The following is a 22,495-nucleotide window of genomic DNA, read 5'->3' on the forward strand; positions in this document are numbered from 1 at the left end:
TAGCAGTGCATCGCAGCAGTAAGCAGAACATTCCATCATCCCTAACATTTGCTGTCTGTGTGAAATAAACCGGATGTTGATCATTTTGGTAGCTGTGTTAAATAAGCATGTGACACTGCTGAACTCTGATAAGCCTCCGCTTTCATCTGCAACACTGTCACCATGGCAACATTTTCATAGGGGCATGGCACTGTTTGTTGTGTACTGCTGTGAAATACAGAACAATGCAAGTGCTGCTTTAGGCAGAAGTACAAGCTGACCACAGCCATGTGTGTTGTATCTGCTTTGAGCAGGTTTTCTTTGGCATTTTTAAATTACTTGTCATGCTGGACAGATATGCAAGTAAGATATTCTGCAAGTAAGAATTAAGAAGGAAAAGTTATTTTAACAACAATATTGGTAGAACAAGTTTTTGCTGTGTAATTTCTTTACACATTTTCTATCACTGTGATCTTGGAATTTACAATTGCATCGTTTCAGAAGGAAAGTCAAAGTAAGTGCGCACACAAGCATGTGGTAGAAACATGTTAAAGAAAATATAGGAAGCAGATAGTACAAGGCACAAGTAACTGAGCTGTGAGTTTTATTGTAACAGTTGCACTTTTGTGCATGGCAGGTATCTGTGTAGCATACTGAGGGAAATGTATCACCAAAGGTTTAAAATGACCCTATACCCTTTCTGTTCTTCAGGGGGCCAATGGAGCCACCACCCAAGAAGGAGATGGTTCCCATGGTTAAACGGCCAGATGAGTGGAAGGACCCCTGGCGTAGGTCTAAGTCCCCTAGGCGACGGCCTGGGCTCATGGGGTCCCCACCGCGTGGGCGCAGGCGACACAGACCCTCCGGATCCTCTGTGTCACTCTCCAACTCCTCTAGGTAAGACTGCTGCAGTGGGATCACACATGGTCAGCAACTAGAGCTGTCCAGTCAGCATTACAGCAACAGATTAATTGTCTTTGGAAAGTTTAAATGTCTTAATATAGAAGTATCTTCCAAATCCGTGTGTGAAGACATGCAGTTGTGTGGACCACAATAAATGATACGTCGTCGTCGTCGTCATTGTTGTTGTTGTTTGCAATATAGTGATAAGTTACATCATAGTACATTGCCAATGTTCATGATGTATTCAGATAAGCATAATGCAAACACTTGAAGAACAAAGAATAATTGCATGTAGAGCATAATTAGCTTTATTTAACTCGATTTACTGCAATGCAGTATGTAAAATGTTGAATGAAAAATATATTATTATATAAATATAATTTTTTTTTTTTTTTTTAGACCTGGCATGGTATCTTTTTTTTTCATCTGTTCCAGCTTATTAAACCTTAGGAAAACTGCATATATTTGATGTTTTGACCTATTGTGATATATTCTTGCTGTATTGCCCACCTCTACTTTGTGGTAGCTCTTTATTCTTTGCAGCTGTGCAGTACAGTGAAAATGAAATGTTTGCAAAATGTGATATGAATACTAAGTTAGCGTGAAAATGAAGCATTAACCAGTTGGTCTCTCCTCAGGTCTTCGTCGCGGTCTTCTTCTTACACAGGTTCTGGTTCCTCACGCTCAAGATCGAGGTCCCGTTCCCACTCGCGCTCCTCATCCCTCAGCTCTTACTCCTCCCACTCCTCCCAGCGCAGCTCTTTCAGTGGCAGCCGATCCAGGCAAGATGCACACATAGTGGCATGCATTATATGTGGAAGGAGCAGACATCACTGTAGAATAATAAGACAGATGTCAGCTGTATGCTAATACCATTGTCTTAACCAGGGTGATCTTTCAGTCAGTGAATTAATTGTTGCCAACTTTCCTCCCAAGTAAAGTTTATATTGCCATGAATAGACAGTTTTGCAAATTTCTTTAGTTTCTCTTTTAAGCATTTTTGTCAAACCTTAATGTGTTCTATTTATGTATTTGTCTATTCAGTTATTTGTTGATTTGCTTATTAGATCAATTGTTGATTTTGCTTTTAGATCCAGATCCTACTCATCCTCTCCCTCCCCAACGCCCTCAGCACAGAGGAATGCCAACAAGAATAAGGCAGAGCAGCCTCCTGGGTCAGTGAAAGGGTAGATACCAAGCACATATTCACAAGCACTCTCGTTCATGCAGTCGTTTAAGTAAAAAAGCTCATGCCATGCCAAAGGTGCAAATAACCTTTGCCAAGTAGTTTACTCTTGGTGTTTGCTTGCATTGCTGTAATTTTGCTTTGACCTTAAAAGAACAATTTGTTCGTAATTGGCCTTTGCCTTTTCACCATGATGAATGGCCCTAAATGTTGAAAGAATTTGGCACCATAATCTACTACTTTTAATCTAAATTCATCACAGCTCAATTTTATCTGTTGGAAATCTCAAATATCAGTTAACTGATGATCACTTTGCTGCTAGCATAGCTGTGCTTGCTGAGCGCAGGCATATGTTACATTTGTGTTTGTGCATGCAAACAGAAAGATAAGTGTGTTCTCCTCCTCAAGCCACCTGTTGAAGCCTGGCACGCTGCCCCCTCCTCGCAGGGAAAAAGGCCCCCCCAAGAAGATCCCCAGTCCATCACTGCCAGGCCAGCTCAATAAGCCCCCAAAAACCTTTACAGAGGGGAGCAAACCTCCCAACCCTCGTGAGGGAGGCAGACCACCGCCTCCTCGTGAGCTGGGAAAACCCACCAACATGCGGGAAGGCCGTAGGAAAGAGCGCCATCCACAGAATCCTCGCAGGTACTAATTTTCTTAAACCATTTGTCACTGTGTTTGCACACTGTGAAATTAGACTTCTGCATTTAACCCATCCGTGCAGTGAAACACCCACATACATGCACACTAGTGAACACACACAGACTAGGAGGCAGTGAGCACACTTGCCCGGAGCAGTGGGCAGCCCTGTCCATGGCACCCGGGGAGCGATTGGGGTTAGGTGGCTTGCACAAGGGCACTTCAGTCATGAACTGTCAGCCAAGGGGATCGAACCGGCTCTCCTTCCGGTCACAGGGCTGGTTCCCTAACCTCCAGCCCCACTAAGTCTGTGTGCTTATGAGAGAGAGAAATACCCTGTAATCTGACTCGCTGCAAACATTCCTATGTGTAAAGTTATCCCTCTCTTCTGTGGGTGTATTTCCATGTCTGGTCATGGGTTAGGTTGTGTGTGTTTCTCGGTCAATTTGCATGAATTCAGTGGTTGGTCAGAATGAACAGAGCTCTCTGTGTGTGTCTGAGTGAGAGATATGGAATACCCTGTGTGGGCGTTCTGATGGACTCTGGGGGGGGGGGGGTCTTAGGTCTCTCCTGGATTTCCATAGGTCTAATATAGAACAACATTGGCTTTTTATTGACAACGTAACTGTCATAGAACCTTTTGACCTTTTTGATATTTTGAGATTTTGCTGAGGGAACATACTATATTAGCTTTTTTTTTTTTTTTTTTTTTTTTTTTTTTTTTTCTTTTTTCCCCATTCTTGGAAAATACTGTTCGTGATTCTGATCTCTGTGCCCTGTCCAACTACATTCTGATTCTCCTGATGGGGAAACATTGCGAAGATGCTTGATTTAACAATACAACTTTAAATAGTTGCTTTGTTTCATCAGGTGATGCTGAATGGAGAACTGAGTTTGTGCCTTAAACAGTGCATGTGCAGTTCTGTAAAAGACAATTAACCAGCTCCATTGTTAACTTAAAGAATGAAATAATTCAGTGTGTTCAGCTGAAAATGAAGTGGAAAAGAGCACATCAATACCACTGACCAAGATTGACAGACTAGTAAATTTGGACACGATCTGTATTACTGTAATAAAGTTGAGCAAGCCATTGGTTAATGCTAGCTTAGCAGTATGGCTTAAGCCCCAGAGAGCATCCTGTAAAATCTTGTAATTATACTTTTATGTGTGTTGTCAGTTTTTGATTCTGTCATTGGCTAAAACGTCTACCTCTGTAGTATTGCTGATGCTGAAATTGAACGGCTAAAATTATGGCAACATCTGGATATCCATATCTGTATGTGTCATATGGAAACAGATGTGCGTGCTTAAGTCTTGCTTAGTAGGTTCACACATGGCCTTTCCTATGCAATATTTGTAATGGCCTCAAGCCATAAAATGTAGTTGTTATTATATAATAATACCCCCTCTTAATTTTTTTGAAGGTGTTATCTATATTGATTGCATGGCAGCAGTATATCCTGCTGTTTCACTTGGAACTTATCCCCACCCCCAATTCTCTTATTAAAAGGTCTGTTTCTAGGTCGTTGCATGCAGATACTGATTCTAAGTGGCTAAAATTTTAGATAAAGATATTGGCCTATATCGTTTTATATTGACATGTTTAATTTTATAGTTTTAAACAGTGCTTTACTGCCAGGTGTAATTGTTTGTCCTCAGTTGTCACCTTTCCTAAACTCAGAAAAAACTCCATCTTAAGTAATATTAAAATTGTAACCTTTGCTGTTATATAATTAAGATGTGAAAGGTGTCAAAGGTTGTGAGTTTTAATCCCAGTGATTGAGCATTCAAAAAGAAGTCAGTATTTTCACTGATAAAACTGTGGGATGTCAGTGCTTTCCAAATGTTATCGGCCTGCTGATATAATCAGGCAAGAACTTAATGATGTCTTCCAAATTCTTCACAAGTAAAATGTTAGCACATTCAGTAACCATGTCTGGGGGGTTGATTAATTCTCTCTGCCCCCTTGCTCTCTGCTTCTGTCAGGCGAACGCTAAGCGGCAGTGTGAGTGGCAGTGGCAGTAGTTATTCTGGCTCCAGCTCACGCTCCAGATCTCGATCGTCCTCTGCCTCTCTCTCTCGCTCCCGGTCTGGATCCCGTAAATCCAGGTGTGTACTACTGAGAACACTGCTTACAACTAGCAGCCAATATTCTAGATTGAAGATACATTTTCTGGTTTTATGTGGGTTTTTTTTGTTTTGTTTTTTTTGTATCATTTTAGTCAGCGACATTATACCTATTTGTGTTGCAGGTCTCTGTCAGTGAGCAGTGTTTCTTCAGTATCGTCAGCCTCCTCCAGCAGCAGCTCTGTAAGGAGTGCAGACTCTGATGATATGTATGCTGACCTAGCCAGCCCAGTCTCCTCGGCCAGCTCCCACTCGCCCACGGCAGGTCATGCACGTAAGGAGCGCGGTCCTCCTCGTGACCGCCCAACTGCGCGGGACAGGGATCCTGACACAGACAGAGGTATGTACATACTCAGAATGATGCAGTGCTGTGTCACTGTTGAATACCTCGTGGTTTTTACTGGTCTCTGAAGATACTATATAGCAGGATGTCCACGAGATTTCATGGAGAGCTTCTTGTTCTACAGATTATGGTTCCAGCTCTAAACGTTTCTTTTCTAGCTACTGATATGTGATATTTATAGCATATCTATCTAGCTATCTGTGTGTGTGTGTGTGTGTGTGTGTGTGTGTGTGTGTACATACATACATACATACATACACACACTCACTGGCCACTTTATTGCTTTATGCTAGTAAAAGGTTGGGCCTCTTTTTGCCTTCAGAACTGCCTTAATTCTTCGTGGCAAACTTTCAGCAAGGTGTTGGAAACGTTCCTCAGAGATTCTGGTTGGTTATTTGAGTTACTGTTGCCTTTCTATCATCTGGACCCAGACTGCCCATTCTCCTCTGACCTCTCACACCAACAAGGCTTTTTCGTCCACACAACTGACCGCTCACTGGATATTCCCTCTTTTTCGGACCGTTCTCTGTAAACCCTAGAGATGGTTGTGCGTGAAAATCCCAGTAGATCAGCAGTTTCTGAAATACTCAGACCAGCCCGTCTGGCACCAACAACCACAGCACGTTCAAAGCCCCTTAAATCCCCTTTCTTCCATGTTCTGATGCTCGGTCTGCACTTAGCAAGTTGTCTTGACCACCTCTACATGCCTAAATGCATTGAGTTGCGGCCATGTGACTGGCTGATTAGTTATTTGTGTTAAGCGATTGAAGAGGTGTACCTAATGAAGTGGCCTGTGTGTGTGTGTGTGTGTGTGTGTGTGTGTGTGTGTGTGTGTGTGTATAAATAATGTGGTTGCAGTGAAAAATTCAGTGAGTCAGTCAGATCTGAACTTTGCCATTTGCCTTTTTTTTTTTTTTTCCCTCCCCCCCCCACCGGTTACTTCTGGTTGTTGACATTTATTGTTCTCATTTGTTTCATACAGGAAAACTCCCAAAGAAAGACGAGACCTTTAAAGACGAGAGGAAGAGGGTCGACACCTCGGATCTTCCTCCCAAAGCTGACTCTGGCACATCAAGGTCTGGACCTGGAAATCGGGGACATGCCCTGAACGCACCGTCTGTGGGTCCTCCGGGGGCATATGGATCACATAAAGACATCAAACTCACCCTTCTCAACAAGGTAACTGTTGGTTTGAGTGTGATTACTGTGCTCTTTAAGCTAAATATCTACCATGTGACACTTGTTGTATGCTACATCTCCAACAGCAGGCAGATAGAAGCAATAGAAAGAGGTACTTCCCTGCAGACAAAGAGAGACCAACATCCCCTCTCAGCAAGAGGATAGCCCTGTCTCCTGATAGAGGTGAGAAGCCACTGGTAAACAGCCCTCTCGTTATTAAGGCTGTGCACTTGAAAATACCCACACAGAAGTCCAGTCTATAATTTTGGGTTCTCCATACAGATAGGTCCCTATGTATGAAGTGAGACTATCATTTGGGTTACAAGAACTTCTTGAAATCCTTCCAGACAGATACATTTCCTTTTGGCCAGTTTCGTTTCCTTAAGTGTACTGCAAATGCGTCCACACTTTGAGGCCATCTTTGGAATATTGTACCTTTTTAATTTTCCACAGGTCGAGACAGGAGAATGCCTGGACGTCCCCCACTCTCACCAAGAATGGACCATTCTAGAGGCCAGGGACCTCGGCCCATGCCCACACAGGGAGAAAGGTATATGTTTTTGTGGTTTGTTTCATTTTGAGCAGCAATTTTTTCAGGCCTCCTTTAAAATTCAGATACTCCTGAGAGTATCTCGAGTTTCAGCTTCTGACAGATTTTTGTATCAGTATGGCGTTTTTAAAGATTTGACTCTGCAGAGCCTTAAATGTATTTGTTAGCTTAAGTACTGATTTTTAACTAAGCTGACTGACTTCTCAGAACACTAAAGATAATGAAAGCTCAACAAAATATTTGATGAATTTGAAACATGAGTTTTTCTTATGGGTTAGGGGAGCTGTTGAAATTGTGCACAGTAATGGTCATTTTATAAAATTCCCCGTTTGTCTCTGACATTTGATGTATTAAACCACCAAGGACCGCACAGATTACGCAACTTGGCAGGTTCTTTGTTTACAAATGTGACATCATTAGCCTGGGCCTTTTCTTTTTTCTTCTTTCTTTCTTTGTTTTATTAAGCAGCAGTATGTCACTGACTTTCCAGATATTCAGAACTTTATGATTCTAATTCACCAAGAAATATTTGCTGAGTCTCCAACCTTTTGTTTAGAAGATTGATTGTTATTAAGAAGGGAAAACCCAGGGATATATACTGTGTGTACGTGCGAGCCTGATGTCACTTGCAACACGTGTGATCATGTGCGCATGGGAAGTGGTCATCACAAACGCACACATGGTCTGAAATGGTGAACATCTCTAATCTCGTTCCCCCCACCCACCCAGGCAGACCTGCAGTACACATAAGTGTCCACTATCCGGTTTGTGTTCTGTTTGACTATTTTTCAGTTTTTGGTTTGACTACGTTAACGATGTTGCTCACTGTAGAGTTGTTGTGACTGACAAACGTGTAGTTAAAGGAAATACAATGAAGTGTTTAATTGAATTGGTTTTTAATCTATTAATTCATCAGATAATTCTGAATCTTTAAATATGTTATACCTATAAGAGCTCATAAACCCTTTTTCCTCGGGAATATAAAATAATCAGAATTACTGATTTGTATTGCCCTAGCTTAATATTCAACATTTATTCCTGTACAATGAGAGTGGTAGTTGTTTGATCATATTAGGTTCAACGTTTTCAGTAAGTGCTTTTTAATTATTCACAAAGTAATTGGTTAGATGTGAAAGAACATTTGAACATAATATTGGATGTGCTTTTATGCCCTGTGCAGGCTTATAGGAGGTTAGTTTCTTACTGCAAGAGCAATACTTTAAAATGCTGTCAGAAATGGTAGGTTTCCCTAATTGCTTTCTCAGACATGTTTAAAGACATACCCTCACCTTTAGTTCATGCAGATCGTCTTAATCATATTAGCGACACTGGAAATGGAATTAATGAATAGACTCTCAACCAAAGAGTGAGTTCCAGAGATGTCAGATCTTGCGCTTGCCAGCGTTTTAACTCTCTACTGTTGTTTGATTCTCCAGGAAGCGTCCTCTGTCTCCACCAACCAAATCTTCTGGGAAAGGCCCAGCTGCTTCTACAGGTAAGCCTGCTGCTCCTGGGCCAGGCTCTGGTTCTGGCTCCGGCTCTGGCTCAGGAAAACCCAGTAGCACCCTGTCTCGCCGCGAGGAGTTACTGAAGCAGCTAAAGGCCGTGGAGGATGCCATTGCCCGCAAAAGAGCCAAGATCCCGGGAAAGTAAAACATGGTCTTTCCTGGCTTTGGTCACCCAAGGAGACAGCATCTCTAGAAGTTTTTTTTTGGGGGGGGGGGGGGGGGGGGTCACGGTCCTTGAAGTCACAGGCCAACACGTATGTCATGGAACTCAAAGACCACTGATACATTTCTGCCTGTTTGCCCTCAGAGAGATATTGTCTATATTTTATATTGTGATATGGTAGTGGGGGGACAGTTGAACAACCCTCGTCTGCATTTGAAAGAAGATGGAATCTATACTGTAGTGTCTAAGCAGAGGAAAATGTACAACCCCCCACCCCATCTACCCCCTGCTGTTTCTCGCTCCACTTCCCTTCTCTTCCAATCTGCAGTCTTTTCGTTAATAGCCTGTATCTTGCTCTGCTATTCAGAGGGGAGGCTAGACTCCACATTTTGACCCTCCTGGACAACCGCCTCCCAGTCCTTTGTTTTGTGTGCACCGACCTGCCATCTTTCTCACATATTCAGAGACTTTAGGAGCTGCTCTCTCAGGACCTCAACTGTACTGTGGTCCCGTTTTACACAATGAGCTCTTTCTCCAGGTCTGTATGTTCAGCATTTCGTGACTGTGTTCAGTTTCACACTGTGTACAAATATTGTAAACCAGACAGCAAACCCACCAGTCTCTTAAAGAGTATGAATCTAGAGAACAAATGACAGTAATGTGAAGTATTGCTTTTATAAGATCTGCATTGATTTTTCTCTTCACGTTAAAAAAAAAAAAAAAAAAAAAAAATTGTATTTTATTTTGTCCCTTATTTTTAGTTGAGTGTGAGAGAAGCTGTCATTGGGACACTCGGAGATAAGGAAGAATTCCGTCTTGCTTTTTGTGACATAAAAAGCTTCTAAATAAACTATTTTGATAAAGAGCATAGACTGAAGTCCTTTCTCCTGTGTCAGTCTGTAAAAACTGTGAAGGTCCCCATACTTTGACCTTAGAGATTGTAGTCAGAGTTCATTTTTTTCCAGTCGAAATGGTAACGAGGTAGACGTGTGTTTTTCAAGGGATATTTATGAAGTGTTGATCCACTTGCAGAAGGAAGGGGAAAGTCGAAGCAAAAGAAGTGAAATTTTCTAAACTAAGTTCAAAAAATTAAATTTGGCCTCTCAGCAACCACGTAACATCTGATGAACCAGCAAACCTGTCACCATCAGATAAACCGCACTTTGAGAGGACGAAATCAAGCTCCACTCTTGCTTCACATCTGAAAAAACACCATAGGTGTTTGTCCATCGAAAAAACTTAACATCACTGAATGTTTGATTATTTGCATTGTGAGAAGCAGAAAATAGAACCAACTTCTGAAGCTGAACTTGTGGGGAAAATATCCTTGTGGATTTCTTAAAAAAACTGAAACCAGTCTCCTGAAAAAATGGAAAATAAAAGTTTCCTGAATACAAATTCTAAACCGGATATATTTTTAAATGGCTATTGAGACTTCTGGATCATTTTCTGTTAAATATACAGTGAGGGGAAATATGCATTCAGACACTTGTGGTGTTTTTCAGTAGAAGGCCGGTATATCCACTTAAAAATGTACATGCAAAGTATTTTGACTTTGTACTAGTTTAAAAGTACATTTAATAAACAATTATTTTTAAAATGAAATTGATGGGGGAAAATGTGTTCAGACAGCACATATAAATAACATTAGTACTTGCGAAGACGGTGGCAATGCCAGCTTTGGTACGTCTATGGCATGAAGGAATTGGCTTTACACAGCACTGTTGTTAAAATTTACTTACTGAATTATTGATTGCTGTTAAAAACAAAGTCTGAATGTGTAAGTCAGGAAAAAATATATCAATCCATCTGTAGTGCTGTCTTTAGCTTCTGATATAGAATGTTTCAATGGCACTGAGATTAATTTTTCTAGGGAAGGTGCTGTAATGTAATGTAATGTGCACGGTAAATTTTGTCTGTCCAAGTCAGATAGTATAAAGTAGTTGTGTAATTTCCCCAAATTACCACTCACAGCTTGGATATCCACAGCTGTCACACGGTAGACACAGTGCTCAAACAATGACACCAGTGGATGGTCATGCCTTTACCCAGGTGCTTTTTCTTTTTCCCTTTTTTCTTTTTTCAACATTACAATTCCAACTGGACTTCTTTTACTGAAGGAACTGAGTTTGGTGATTTGTGGGTGATTCAGTCTGGAATTATTACTGTCAAACATATCATTCATGTTTGATTATCGCATTTCCTCAGTAATGACAAACTAGAGCACTCTGCTAAGGTAAAACTGACTAGTGAATAAAGCCTCCAGTATTTATTTTTAATTAAAAGCTCTGTGAAAGATTAAGCACTTGTGGTGTAGCTTGCAGATCTTCACTGAATGTGTCCAGCATCGCTCACCATTAAGTACAAATAGATTTTTGTGGTATTTTAGTCTAGAGAGCACATGACGGCAGTGAGTAATATTGATTTTAGCTTTCTACATAATGAATTCATCTTGAGCCTGTTGAATGGGAAACATCCAGAGGATTCCATTCCTGCATTATGTTGTTGGGTCCCATGAGATGAAAATACCCAGGACTTGCTTAGAAATAAAGGGGAAAGTTTTACATATGAAGATATCAGTTGAACTGTACCTGATCAGAACAGCACTGATCATTATCCTGATGTTCATTCCTTTTGTATTTGTTGTATGTCAAACATTTAACCTAAAATGACTCTGTAAGACGACTCTTTAAAGAGTTAGCCTCCCAAGGGACAGTAATTGACCCAAAAACAATTTTATTTCCAGCATTTCCTTGAGAAAAACGAAGGCTCTCTATGAAAAGCTTTTTATTAACAAGATTGTTGTCAGGAGACAGGTCTGGACTGCAGGAAGTTCCGGTCTGTCAACTGCACTCTCTGATTACATAGCTGCTGTCAGGTTATGGAAATCTCTGGGGGATCTATTTCTTTCAGTATTAATGATCCTTTCACAGATGTGCAACTTACCTATGACATGGGCATTAATACCCCGCATACACGTAAAAAGGCACAGCTTTTTTTATTTAACTGGAGGGAGTTGGGTCTTTTTTCCCCACGTTGTACCATGACAGACTCTGGTTTTTGAACTTTACTCTGATAACAGTCTGGATGGTCCTTTTATTCTTTGCCCCAGTGAACAGTGTCCATCATTTCTGTAATAAATTGGAACGGTTCACGCATCAGAAACATGTTTCCACTGAGTATCAATCAGATGAGCTTGAGCCAATCTTGTGGATGTAACCGTTCAATCGAGGTTTGTTAAAGTATTCTTTAGCCTGTGTGGTGATACCTGTTACAGAAGCATTCCGGTTTTTAATGGGGTTTTAATGCAGAGGCATTGAAGATCACAAGCATTCACTTGTGGTTTTTGGTCTTGTCCTTTTTATATATACAGCAATTTCTACATTCTTCTGTCCTCGCTGATGCGTTTTTTGGCAAAGTGGCGAGCCTCATCTGCTTGGATGCATGGCACCCATGGGACCCAATGAAGCTCCACAATGACCTATTGGCCTATTACAATCTATCTCATATCTGCTGCTTAGAGCTGTGGATATCCTGCTACTTATCCAGAGGAAGCCTTAAGGTTAGGATTGGCCAAATGCAAATCCGTGAATGCTCTAGAGAATGCATTACTACTGTTGGAAAGATCGATGAAAGCCCCCCAGAGCATGGTGGGCCATTCTGCTAATGGTTTTCCGTAAGTTTGGATGCAGTGCAATACTTGTCAGTCATAGGCATTCATTAAGCAGCGAAATCCACTAATTACAAAGGGTATCTTGATACTTTTAGGCATACAGTGCATAAATGGATCTATGCTGATGGTCTTATCAATGTCTACCTTTTTTTGCAGATTTAAGAATATCTAGTCTGATGCCTTAAAATACAAAGGCCAAAGGGTGATTCCCTGTTTTCAGGATCCCTCAACGGCCAGGAGAACATAGACTACAACTTTATTCCAGTGCAAAAGTTATAGCACATTTCAATTTTCCCATTTTTTTTCTAGTATGTATGTATGTATTTCAGCAAATAAATGGAAATTGTGCACTAATATTTTCAGAATTTTTTTTTTTAATATTGTTTCCTGTCTGTGTGGGTTTCCGCCGGGTTCTCCGGTTTCCTCCCACAGTCCAAAGACATGCAGCCAGGCCAATTGGACATGCTAAATTGCCCCTGGGTGTGAGTGACTGTCTGTCTGTGTCTGTCTGTCTGTCCTGCGATGGACTGGCGACCTGTCCAGGGTGTTTCCGACCTTCCACCTGATGACCACTGGGATAGGCTCCAGTACACCCCCCCCCGCGACCCTGAGGGAGAAGCGGCTTAGAAAATGGATGGATGGATGGATGGATGTTTCCGGTGTTTACTTATTTTCACTTGGAAAATCATCAAATCATATTCGTTCAAGCTTTTGTATACAACTGTAAACATACTGGAGATCATTTTCCCTCAGGAAAATGCCTGCCTGGTGTTTTATTTCCTCTCTTTTGTCAGACAGTGACACTAAACTGGGGTAAAACATTGTAATAAAGGCCTTCAGTATTCTATGATCTGTGGTGCTCATTTGCTATTGGTATAGTTGTAGTGTTGTAAGGGTAAAGCCTGGCCAGCAGACACTCTTCTATTAGTCACATGCTTTTGGTTTTGTTGATACTCTTTGATTACACATGCATGCCACACTGTTATTTTGACTCATGAAAATAAAAATCGACTCACTGAAACGAGATGCTCACTATGAAACGGGTATCGTCCTTGTAGTAAGAAAGAATAGAATGCTGTGTTGCGGCTTGCGTTTCACCTTTGTTAGATACACACGCCCTCCTTTCTCCAAATTGGTTTGGAGCTCACGTTACTTCCTTATAGTTTCATTACTCTTTGATGTCACAAATGCAATCATAGCAGTCATTGTGGCGATTCCTGTGTGTACACACATGTAACTCCAATGAGGCAACATGCTGGGATGAAAAATAGTTGTACTGAATACTGTGACACTTTTTTTTCCCCCCAGAACTTAAATTAAGTACAAAGAAGTCACAGAATACTTTATAGCGGTTTCTGAATACTTTATAGCAAATTATGAATAATTAATAGCGGTTATTGAATAATTTATAGAACTTATTGAATACTTTATAGCAGTTACTGAATAATTTATAGCAGTAACAGAGTACTTTATAGCAGTTACTAAATACTTTATAGCAGTTACTGAATAATTTCTAGCAGTAACAGAGTACTTTATAGCAGTTACTAAATACTTTATAGCAGTTACTGAATAATTTATAGCAGTAACAGAGTACTTTATAGCAGTTACTGAATAATTTCTAGCAGTAACAGAGTACTTTATAGCAGTTACTGAATAATTTATAGCAGTTACTGAATAATTTATAGCAGTAACAGAATACTTTATAGCAGTTACTAAATACTTTATAGCAGTTACTGAATAATTTATAGCAGTAACAGAGTACTTTATAGCAGTTACTGAATAATTTATAGCAGTTACTGAATAATTTATAGCAGTAACAGAATACTTTATAGCAGTTACTGAATAATTTATAGCAGTAACAGAATAATTTATAGCAGTAACAGATTACTTTATAGCAGTTACTAAATACTTTATAGCAGTTACTGAATAATTTCTAGCAGTAACAGAATAATTTATAGCAGTAACAGATTACTTTATAGCAGTTACTGAATCATTTCTAGCAGTAACAGAATAATTTATAGCAGTAACAGAATACTTTATAGCAGTTACTAAATACTTTATAGCAGTTACTGAATAATTTATAGCAGTAACAGAATAATTTATAGCAGTAACAGATTACTTTATAGCAGTTACTGAATAATTTCTAGCAGTAACAGAATAATTTATAGCAGTTACTGAATAATTTATAGCAGTTACTGAATAATTTATAGCAGTAACAGAATAATTTATAGCAGTAACAGAATACTTTATAGCAGTTACTGAATAATTTATAGCAGTTACTGAATAATTTATAGCAGTAACAGAATAATTTATAGCAGTAACAGAATACTTTATAGCAGTTACTGAATAATTTCTAGCAGTTACTGAATAATTTATAGCAGTAACAGAATACTTTATAGCAGTTACTAAATACTTTATAGCAGTTACTGAATAATTTATAGCAGTAACAGAGTACTTTATAGCAGTTACTGAATAATTTCTAGCAGTAACAGAGTACTTTATAGCAGTTACTAAATACTTTATAGCAGTTACTGAATAATTTATAGCAGTAACAGAGTACTTTATAGCAGTTACTGAATAATTTCTAGCAGTAACAGAGTACTTTATAGCAGTTACTGAATAATTTATAGCAGTTACTGAATAATTTATAGCAGTAACAGAATACTTTATAGCAGTTACTAAATACTTTATAGCAGTTACTGAATAATTTATAGCAGTAACAGAGTACTTTATAGCAGTTACTGAATAATTTATAGCAGTTACTGAATAATTTATAGCAGTAACAGAATACTTTATAGCAGTTACTGAATAATTTATAGCAGTAACAGAATAATTTATAGCAGTAACAGATTACTTTATAGCAGTTACTAAATACTTTATAGCAGTTACTGAATAATTTATAGCAGTAACAGAATAATTTATAGCAGTAACAGATTACTTTATAGCAGTTACTGAATCATTTCTAGCAGTAACAGAATAATTTATAGCAGTAACAGAATACTTTATAGCAGTTACTAAATACTTTATAGCAGTTACTGAATAATTTATAGCAGTAACAGAATAATTTATAGCAGTAACAGATTACTTTATAGCAGTTACTGAATAATTTCTAGCAGTAACAGAATAATTTATAGCAGTTACTGAATAATTTATAGCAGTTACTGAATAATTTATAGCAGTTACTGAATAATTTATAGCAGTAACAGAATAATTTATAGCAGTAACAGATTACTTTATAGCAGTTACTGAATAATTTCTAGCAGTAACAGAATACTTTATAGCAGTTACTGAATAATTTATAGCAGTAACAGAATAATTTATAGCAGTAACAGATTACTTTATAGCAGTTACTGAATAATTTCTAGCAGTAACAGAATACTTTATAGCAGTTACTGAATAATTTATAGCAGTTACTGAATAATTTATAGCAGTAACAGAATACTTTATAGCAGTTACTAAATACTTTATAGCAATTACTGAATAATTTATAGCAGTAACAGAGTACTTTATAGCAGTTACTGAATAATTTATAGCAGTTACTGAATAATTTATAGCAGTAACAGAATACTTTATAGCAGTTACTGAATAATTTATAGCAGTAACAGAATAATTTATAGCAGTAACAGAGTACTTTATAGCAGTTACTGAATACTTTATAGCAGTGACAGAGTACTTTATAGCAGTTACTGAATAATTTATAGCAGTGACAGAATACACTTTTTATCAGTTGTTGTATACTTAATAAGTTTCTGAATAATTTATGGCAGATACTGAACAAAGTTTCATTACTCTATGGTGCCACAAACACTACGGGGGCAGCCACAGTGACTATTTCCATGTATACACATGAGTAACTCTCATGAGATAAGATGTGGGAGAGAAAAGGAAGTAGTTTTAGTTACTAAATACTTCATAGATGTTATTGAATAATACATATGTCATATTTCGTAGTACTGAAGTTCATCTGAGTTCCCAAATAATTTATAACACAGTATAATTTGATACTTTTTGAAAGTATTTTTTTTTTTATTTAAACTTTCATAGTATGATGGATCTCTGATATAGTACAGAACTACTTCTGAATTTCTTTGAAAACGTCTTTAGGGACACGAAAAGAGAGATTCAACGTGTGGGTCATTCTGTGGCCACTCTCCTTGGGCCTGGCAGGTCATGTTATGGCCAGCAAGCCACGTGACTTGTTGCTACCATCTACAACAGATTATATATATAAAACAGATCCACCAACAGCAATAAATAGAAGAATATATTTCCTTATAGAAAATAATACAGAGTTCCTGGAACATTCTAAAGGTTCATTTGGAAATAATTTTACAGTTCATATATTCACGGTTGACTGTGCTAAGATAGTATTGGAATCCCATAGGGGTGCTACAATTTGCATTATTGCAGAGTTTTTGCATTCGTAGCCCAAAGGCCTAGCATTAATTATCATATTTCACCACTGAAATAAATACATGTTTTGCTTGAATTATCACAGAATACCTTAACATGGCTCTTCGGGCACCATAAGAGTTGACATACCAAACAGGTATGTCAAACTCCTGGAGGGTTACTGTCCAAAACACTTTAAGTACTCGCCACCTCTGGTGTAAAACGAACCTTGTTAAATGTGCCTAATTTTTGCTCGAGGCCAAGTTTTGGAGAAAGGTGAGGGTATTTGTAGGTATGCATTTGTTTTGTATTCCCAGGGGAGCAAGTAGAAAAGATGAACTGTAAGGCTAGATGTTGGTAAGCACTGGAAAATTGAGTATTGTCTTGATGTCACAATTATCTGTGCTCCTTAGACTTGTTTTGCTCGGACATAGAAAAAGGTCACTTCATATACCCATGTGTTCTGTTTATTTCCCTTCATGCAGTCATCTCTATCTGAAAGACTTTCAAAGTGTTAGGTATTTTTCTGTAAATCCTCATTAAACACTACATATAGCATGACTAGTTTTGGGTCAATTATGTTTACTATGTAACTTCCGTCTCTGAATGTTGTTTTTTTTTCCCTTCTTCCTTGGTTTAATTACACCCCTATTGCCCCATCCCCCATCCCCAAGCACAAGAGGAAATTAAATTTCGGAGGAGATCACTTACAGTTCTAAATATAGCTTGCCTCTCTGTTCTATTTATAGTATCGGTGCTCTGCCTGCCTTTAGGCTGTTTACTATTGCATCACCAAAGAGGAATTTCTCTGTCACGTGACTGCCCTCACAGCCATCATGACTTTTCATCTGACGTCTCTACAAACTGAAAGTTCCACAGCGTTTCGTGGTACTTATTATGAATTCCCATTCTTCTGTTACCTGCTAGATTAATGGACAACTTCTCATGCCATTGTTCTGCACTTCACCTTTCTGAAATGCTTTCCTCAAAGTTTGTTTGGAACTGAGGGAATGTAGAGCTTAGGCAGTGAAATGAAAGTAACAGATATAAAGGCCACTAGTTCATGCAGAGCATGTGAGGTTATTTTTCCCTCCATCAGAATGAAAATTACCATCGACTTATATAAAGGAAAGTCCCAAATGTCTCTTCTTCATCCTTCTTATACAAATGCTTTCCCCAAAGCGAATAGCCACTTTTTTTTTGTGAAAATCATCTAATTATTAAACCAGGAAGGTCATAGTTGAAGTGCAATTCTATCTGTTTCGAACATTCCCTTTGTAGGTTCCTCTACCGAAACTAGTTTTTTAATTTTACCCCAGCCTGGCTTTTCCCATGTATATTTAGCTGCGTGATAAATAAGACACTATTTCCCTTGAAGATACATATTAATACTTGTTTGTTTAGTTGGGTGTCTTATGTCATGCCATGTAACATTTACAAGCATATTTATAAAAAAAACCAATAAGCCTTTAACCCCTTAAATGGCCAGTGCCCATCGGCCGGCCCAAGTTTTATTGCACAATTCTATAACCTAAGAATATCTCAAACAGATTGCACTGAAGTCCCTGTAGGTGCTGAATAATAAGCCTTAGTATGTAAAAAGCTTTATACTTTATGTGGTTAACTCAAGTGCATATCCAGTATTACAAAAAAAACAGTGATGTATTGGCCTGAACACCTCATCAGTAGAAAAGAGCTGAACTTTTTATCCTGCCCTCTGACTTGGGAACGTCACCTCTAAACAATAATTCACGTTCACTGCGTGGTTAACTAAGACTGACGGGTGTATCCAAGAACAGGGAATAACCCCATACTTTCAAACAAAGCAGTACAGGAAAGAGAGTGTCATGCTTATGAAAGATACTAGTAACTGAGTAGTGAGGTCCAGTGTTAAAATGGCACTTCCAGAGAGGTAAACAGAAAGGGTGTGCTTTTGGGAATTGCCATTTAATAGTAATATACTAGTGGAAGCATAGGAGAGTGGCATATTTGTCATAAATTCTGTGGACAAATGGGACGAGGGTTTTTGGGCATAGACAGTGTTACCATTCCGTTAGCTGGGAGTGTTCAGGGGGCTTTGTGCAGAGGGCAAGACTGTCTTTGATAAAGGGCCCACCATTAGTATGCTGCCAATAGGGGTGTTGTATGTGCAGGCCTGTGGTGAGCGAGGAGAGGTTTGAGGAGCCACTACAGTGCTGAAACCTCTGATAAATCGTTTATAGCCATTAGCAAACCCTAAAAACCTTTGTTGTTCCTTTATCGTGTGTCATCAATGTATTTTCCAGGCATGCCCAGGACGTACTTTGCACTCATTCAGCTGCACCCTTTGCAGGCTATAATGTGACTAGTCCCTTATGGCTCAAGAAAGATGGGGACTGTCCCAAATGTAGTGTCAGTGTGGTCGAATGTATGCTACCTAGTTGCTGCCTCAAGATGTATGCTACCTAATACGCTACCTAAATCTATGGAATGAGCAATTATTGCACCAGAAACAGCCTTTCACGGATGACGTTATCCAGTCAAATACAGCAATTGTCATTGCTGACAGTTTGCTCTGGACATACTGGTTCTAGTCCCTTCCTAAACAAACCCACCAGAGCTCTCTTGTTGCATCAACATCGTGAAGCGATGGTTGAGAACAGAATTTTATCATATCACCCAGGATCTCTGGGACAACCTGAGAGGCTGTTCACGACTCTCCTTTTAAATCACTAGTGTGGTGATGAAACACAGCCTTAAAATGTACTGTAAACTGACTGGAAACTTGGTCAGTGTTAGGGTTGTTCAGGTCATTTGTCCATAAAGACATGATCCACTTTAAGGCCTTTCCAGTAGGCAGTTCCTGGCTAGAAACATCAGAATCTGGACCAGGGAGTGGTGAAACATCCTGGCATTGTCTATTTGTATATTCAATGTGCCCCCCAATCCTCTTACCCTTTACTTAGCCCCGTTCATGGCCTTTCTCCTGATTTGTCATTTCTTCTATCCTTTGGTTAACCACCTAGCCACACTGGCTTTAAGACCATGTCCCCTGCAGCTGATCATCTTTCTACAGGGGCTTACAACAGCAACAATAACAGCTTAGCTAGGTTATGTATGACCAAATTAAGTTAAATTAAGTTAAAATTAATGCATAAAAGTTGATAAGTCCAGTTTCACATTGTGATTTATTTGAATTCATTTAGTACACATTACTTAATCAGGTATCTAAAAAGCTACGTAATACAGTTGCATGAAACCACTTGATGATTCTAATCAGGGCTTTCATCATTGCTGCATCGTAATCCAGCAGAGAAGGTACCAATTGCTTAATCTTGTTCTGCGTGCTCCACCCAGGAAACTGTTCTTGCATGAACAGTGACTGTGTGTGGGTGTGAGAGACAATTTTACGTGTGTGTAGGAGTCACCTTTGCAGTCACCTCTCTACAAGCATATTTTAATATCTTGCAAATTGAACATTTTTTTCAGTCATGGGAAAATTGCAAGTGATTTTTTTTATTTTCCCTAGTTGAAAGTCTTCCCTCTCTACTAGTGGGTGTATTGATGTGTTTGTGTTAGCTTGTGTGTGTTTTATAGTTGAATTTGCATGAATCCAGTGTCTGGTTAGGCAGATAGAACAGAGTGTTGCCTGTGCGGGCGTTCTGATGGACTCGGGGGAAAATCTCAGGCCTCTCCTGGTTTTCCAGTGGTCTGGCATAAAAGAGCTTTTGTTGAGGACTAGTGTTAACTTGTGTAAACTTTGACCTTTAGGCTTCCCTAAAGGAAATCCTGAATCCCCTTCACTATCTTGTAAATAAATAGTGAAACTTTTTTAATCCCACAACAGGGAAATTCCACCTCTGCATTTAACCCATCCGTGAAGTGAAACACCACATATACACTAGTGAACACACACACTAGGGGGCAGTGAGCACACACTTGCCCGGAGCGGTGGGCAGCCCTATCCGTGGCGCCCGGGGAGCAGTTAGGGGTTAGGTGTCTTGCTCAAGGACACCTCAGTCATGGACTGTCGGCCCTGGGGATTGAACAGGCAACCTTCCGGTCACAGGGCCAGATCCCTAACCTCCAGCCCACGACTGCCCCAAATGTAATGGGGTTTTATGAAAGCATTGAGACAATTTACTGATGCTTTCTATTTATTCCAGGATATAACTTTGGCATTTTATTACTGTTTTTCTGAGCTCTATAACCCAATGAGCTGATTCTGCTGTGGGGAGAATATGGCAAAAATACTTGATTAAACAACAGAACTTTAAAGTGTTAAATGGTTGCTTGATTTCATCTGGTAGCACAGATTAGAGAACTGAATTTGTGCCATAAACAACGTGCATGGAACTTTGTGTTGTGTAAAAGAATCTTCCATGGCTTCCTACAAAGGTTACCAGCATTGACCCAGTAGAGGATATTTTAACCCCTCAAAATCTCAGAAGTATTACATCTTAAGTGTTATTATTGCAGTGGTATTGTATAAATTGTTTACAGTCTATGCTGTATCAGTACAAAATGATTGTTATTATTAAGCTATAGGAATGTGTATAGGAATGTATAGGAATGCGAAAGCCTTGACCTACTGGTGGTCATTTAATTGGCCATTTAATGACAATGTCAGTTTTCAGTGGCAGAGTTTGTGCCATTGACTAAAACTTTCTAAGAATTTCCTGTAAATTGCTACCAACTACATGACAACTTTAAGTATTTTTAATGAGCAGATATCAGGACAGATATTTTTAATGAGCAGATATAGTGCAGGACCTTGACCTCTGTGGTGATACTGTTGCTGAAACTGTATAGAGAAACGTCATACATATCTGTAAGTAGCACGTGGAAACAGACCTGAGTTAATAAGGGAGAAGTAAAGTTATGTAGAGGTGTAGGTGGTTTCACACCGCTGGCCTTTCCTATGCAAAATGTCTAATGGCACAAGGTTTGTTTGCTTAACGTCTTTTGAATAAAATTTTCCCCTGTCCTCAGCTGCCCTTAAGTAATGGTTGTGTCCTAGAAGCTTCATCTGCATGAAATATTTGAAAGATATTTGCCAGTGGTTGCCTTTGATTGCATGGCAGCAATATCTCCCATCTTTTATCACGTTTGATTTGCAACATGCGCACTCTTTCTTCAAATAGTTTCCAGATCCCTTAATGCACATAGAAAAGAACTTGAACCTCTTAGCAAAAAAGGGAAAACTTTAAAGCCCCAGGGAACCTAAATCTGTGTGTCCTTTCAAAGTAGGTTAATCTCGCTCTTGTGGGCAAACAACATACATTCATTTCGTTGATCACATGTGTTGGCGACAACAGTTGTCATTGTGATTCCCACAGGAATAACCCTAAAGAAATACAGGGTGTTTCAAGACAACAGGACCTCTTGTCCAACTTACCTGTCCAAAGGTACTCCCCACAAATGCACCATCTGTCCTCCAAGGAATCATGAATCATGGATCACATAAGAACATCTAAGCCACCCTGTTCAACAAGGTTGCTGCTCACTTTAGTGAAACTGCTTTCATGTTGTGTTTAGTGTAAATGTCTACTGCGTGGCTGATAGCTGTTCCATGCTGCATGTCTTGCAGCAGGCAGACAGAAGTAATAAAAAACAAGTACTTTCCAGCAGGCTTCTCCTGAGACAGGTGAGAAGGTATTAGTAAACAGCTGTCTCATTATGAAGGGCAAGCAAAGAAAATACCCACATAGTCCAGTCTAGCCTGAAAATTTTGGCTTCTCCATAGAGACGTGTATGCGGTTAGGCTTTGCAGTGTGGTTAAGCCGACAGTAAGTAGCGTTTCCGGAAATCCTCCAAGAGAGAAACTTTTCCGTGGTCAGCAGGTCCACAAACACACAGACAACAGGCCATCAC

The 22,495-nt window shown here is 39.3% G+C and overlaps 1 protein-coding gene across 4 annotated transcripts in view; it reads left to right on the forward strand.

The window, feature by feature from the left end:
• zc3h18 (zinc finger CCCH-type containing 18) overlaps positions 1-8,630 on the forward strand; it is a 28,577-nt gene extending 19,947 nt beyond the window's left edge. For 3 of the 4 annotated variants that reach the window (XM_017690968.2, XM_017690960.2, XM_017690977.2), the window contains exons 10-19: positions 691-876; positions 1,521-1,664; positions 1,974-2,069; positions 2,477-2,713; positions 4,694-4,816; positions 4,960-5,174; positions 6,160-6,356; positions 6,443-6,539; positions 6,810-6,906; positions 8,343-8,630. In XM_017690968.2, coding sequence (XP_017546457.1) covers positions 691-876; positions 1,521-1,664; positions 1,974-2,069; positions 2,477-2,713; positions 4,694-4,816; positions 4,960-5,174; positions 6,160-6,356; positions 6,443-6,539; positions 6,810-6,906; positions 8,343-8,559 — 1,609 coding nt within the window. In that variant the 3' untranslated portion in view covers positions 8,560-8,630. The remainder of the gene's footprint in view (positions 1-690; positions 877-1,520; positions 1,665-1,973; positions 2,070-2,476; positions 2,714-4,693; positions 4,817-4,959; positions 5,175-6,159; positions 6,357-6,442; positions 6,540-6,809; positions 6,907-8,342) is intronic. The other variant, XM_017690982.2, reaches the window with a different exon arrangement.
• The last annotated feature ends 13,865 nt before the right edge of the window (positions 8,631-22,495 follow it).

Source organism: Pygocentrus nattereri, chromosome 7 (genome assembly GCF_015220715.1).
Source record: "Pygocentrus nattereri isolate fPygNat1 chromosome 7, fPygNat1.pri, whole genome shotgun sequence".
NCBI lineage: Eukaryota > Metazoa > Chordata > Actinopteri > Characiformes > Serrasalmidae > Pygocentrus > Pygocentrus nattereri.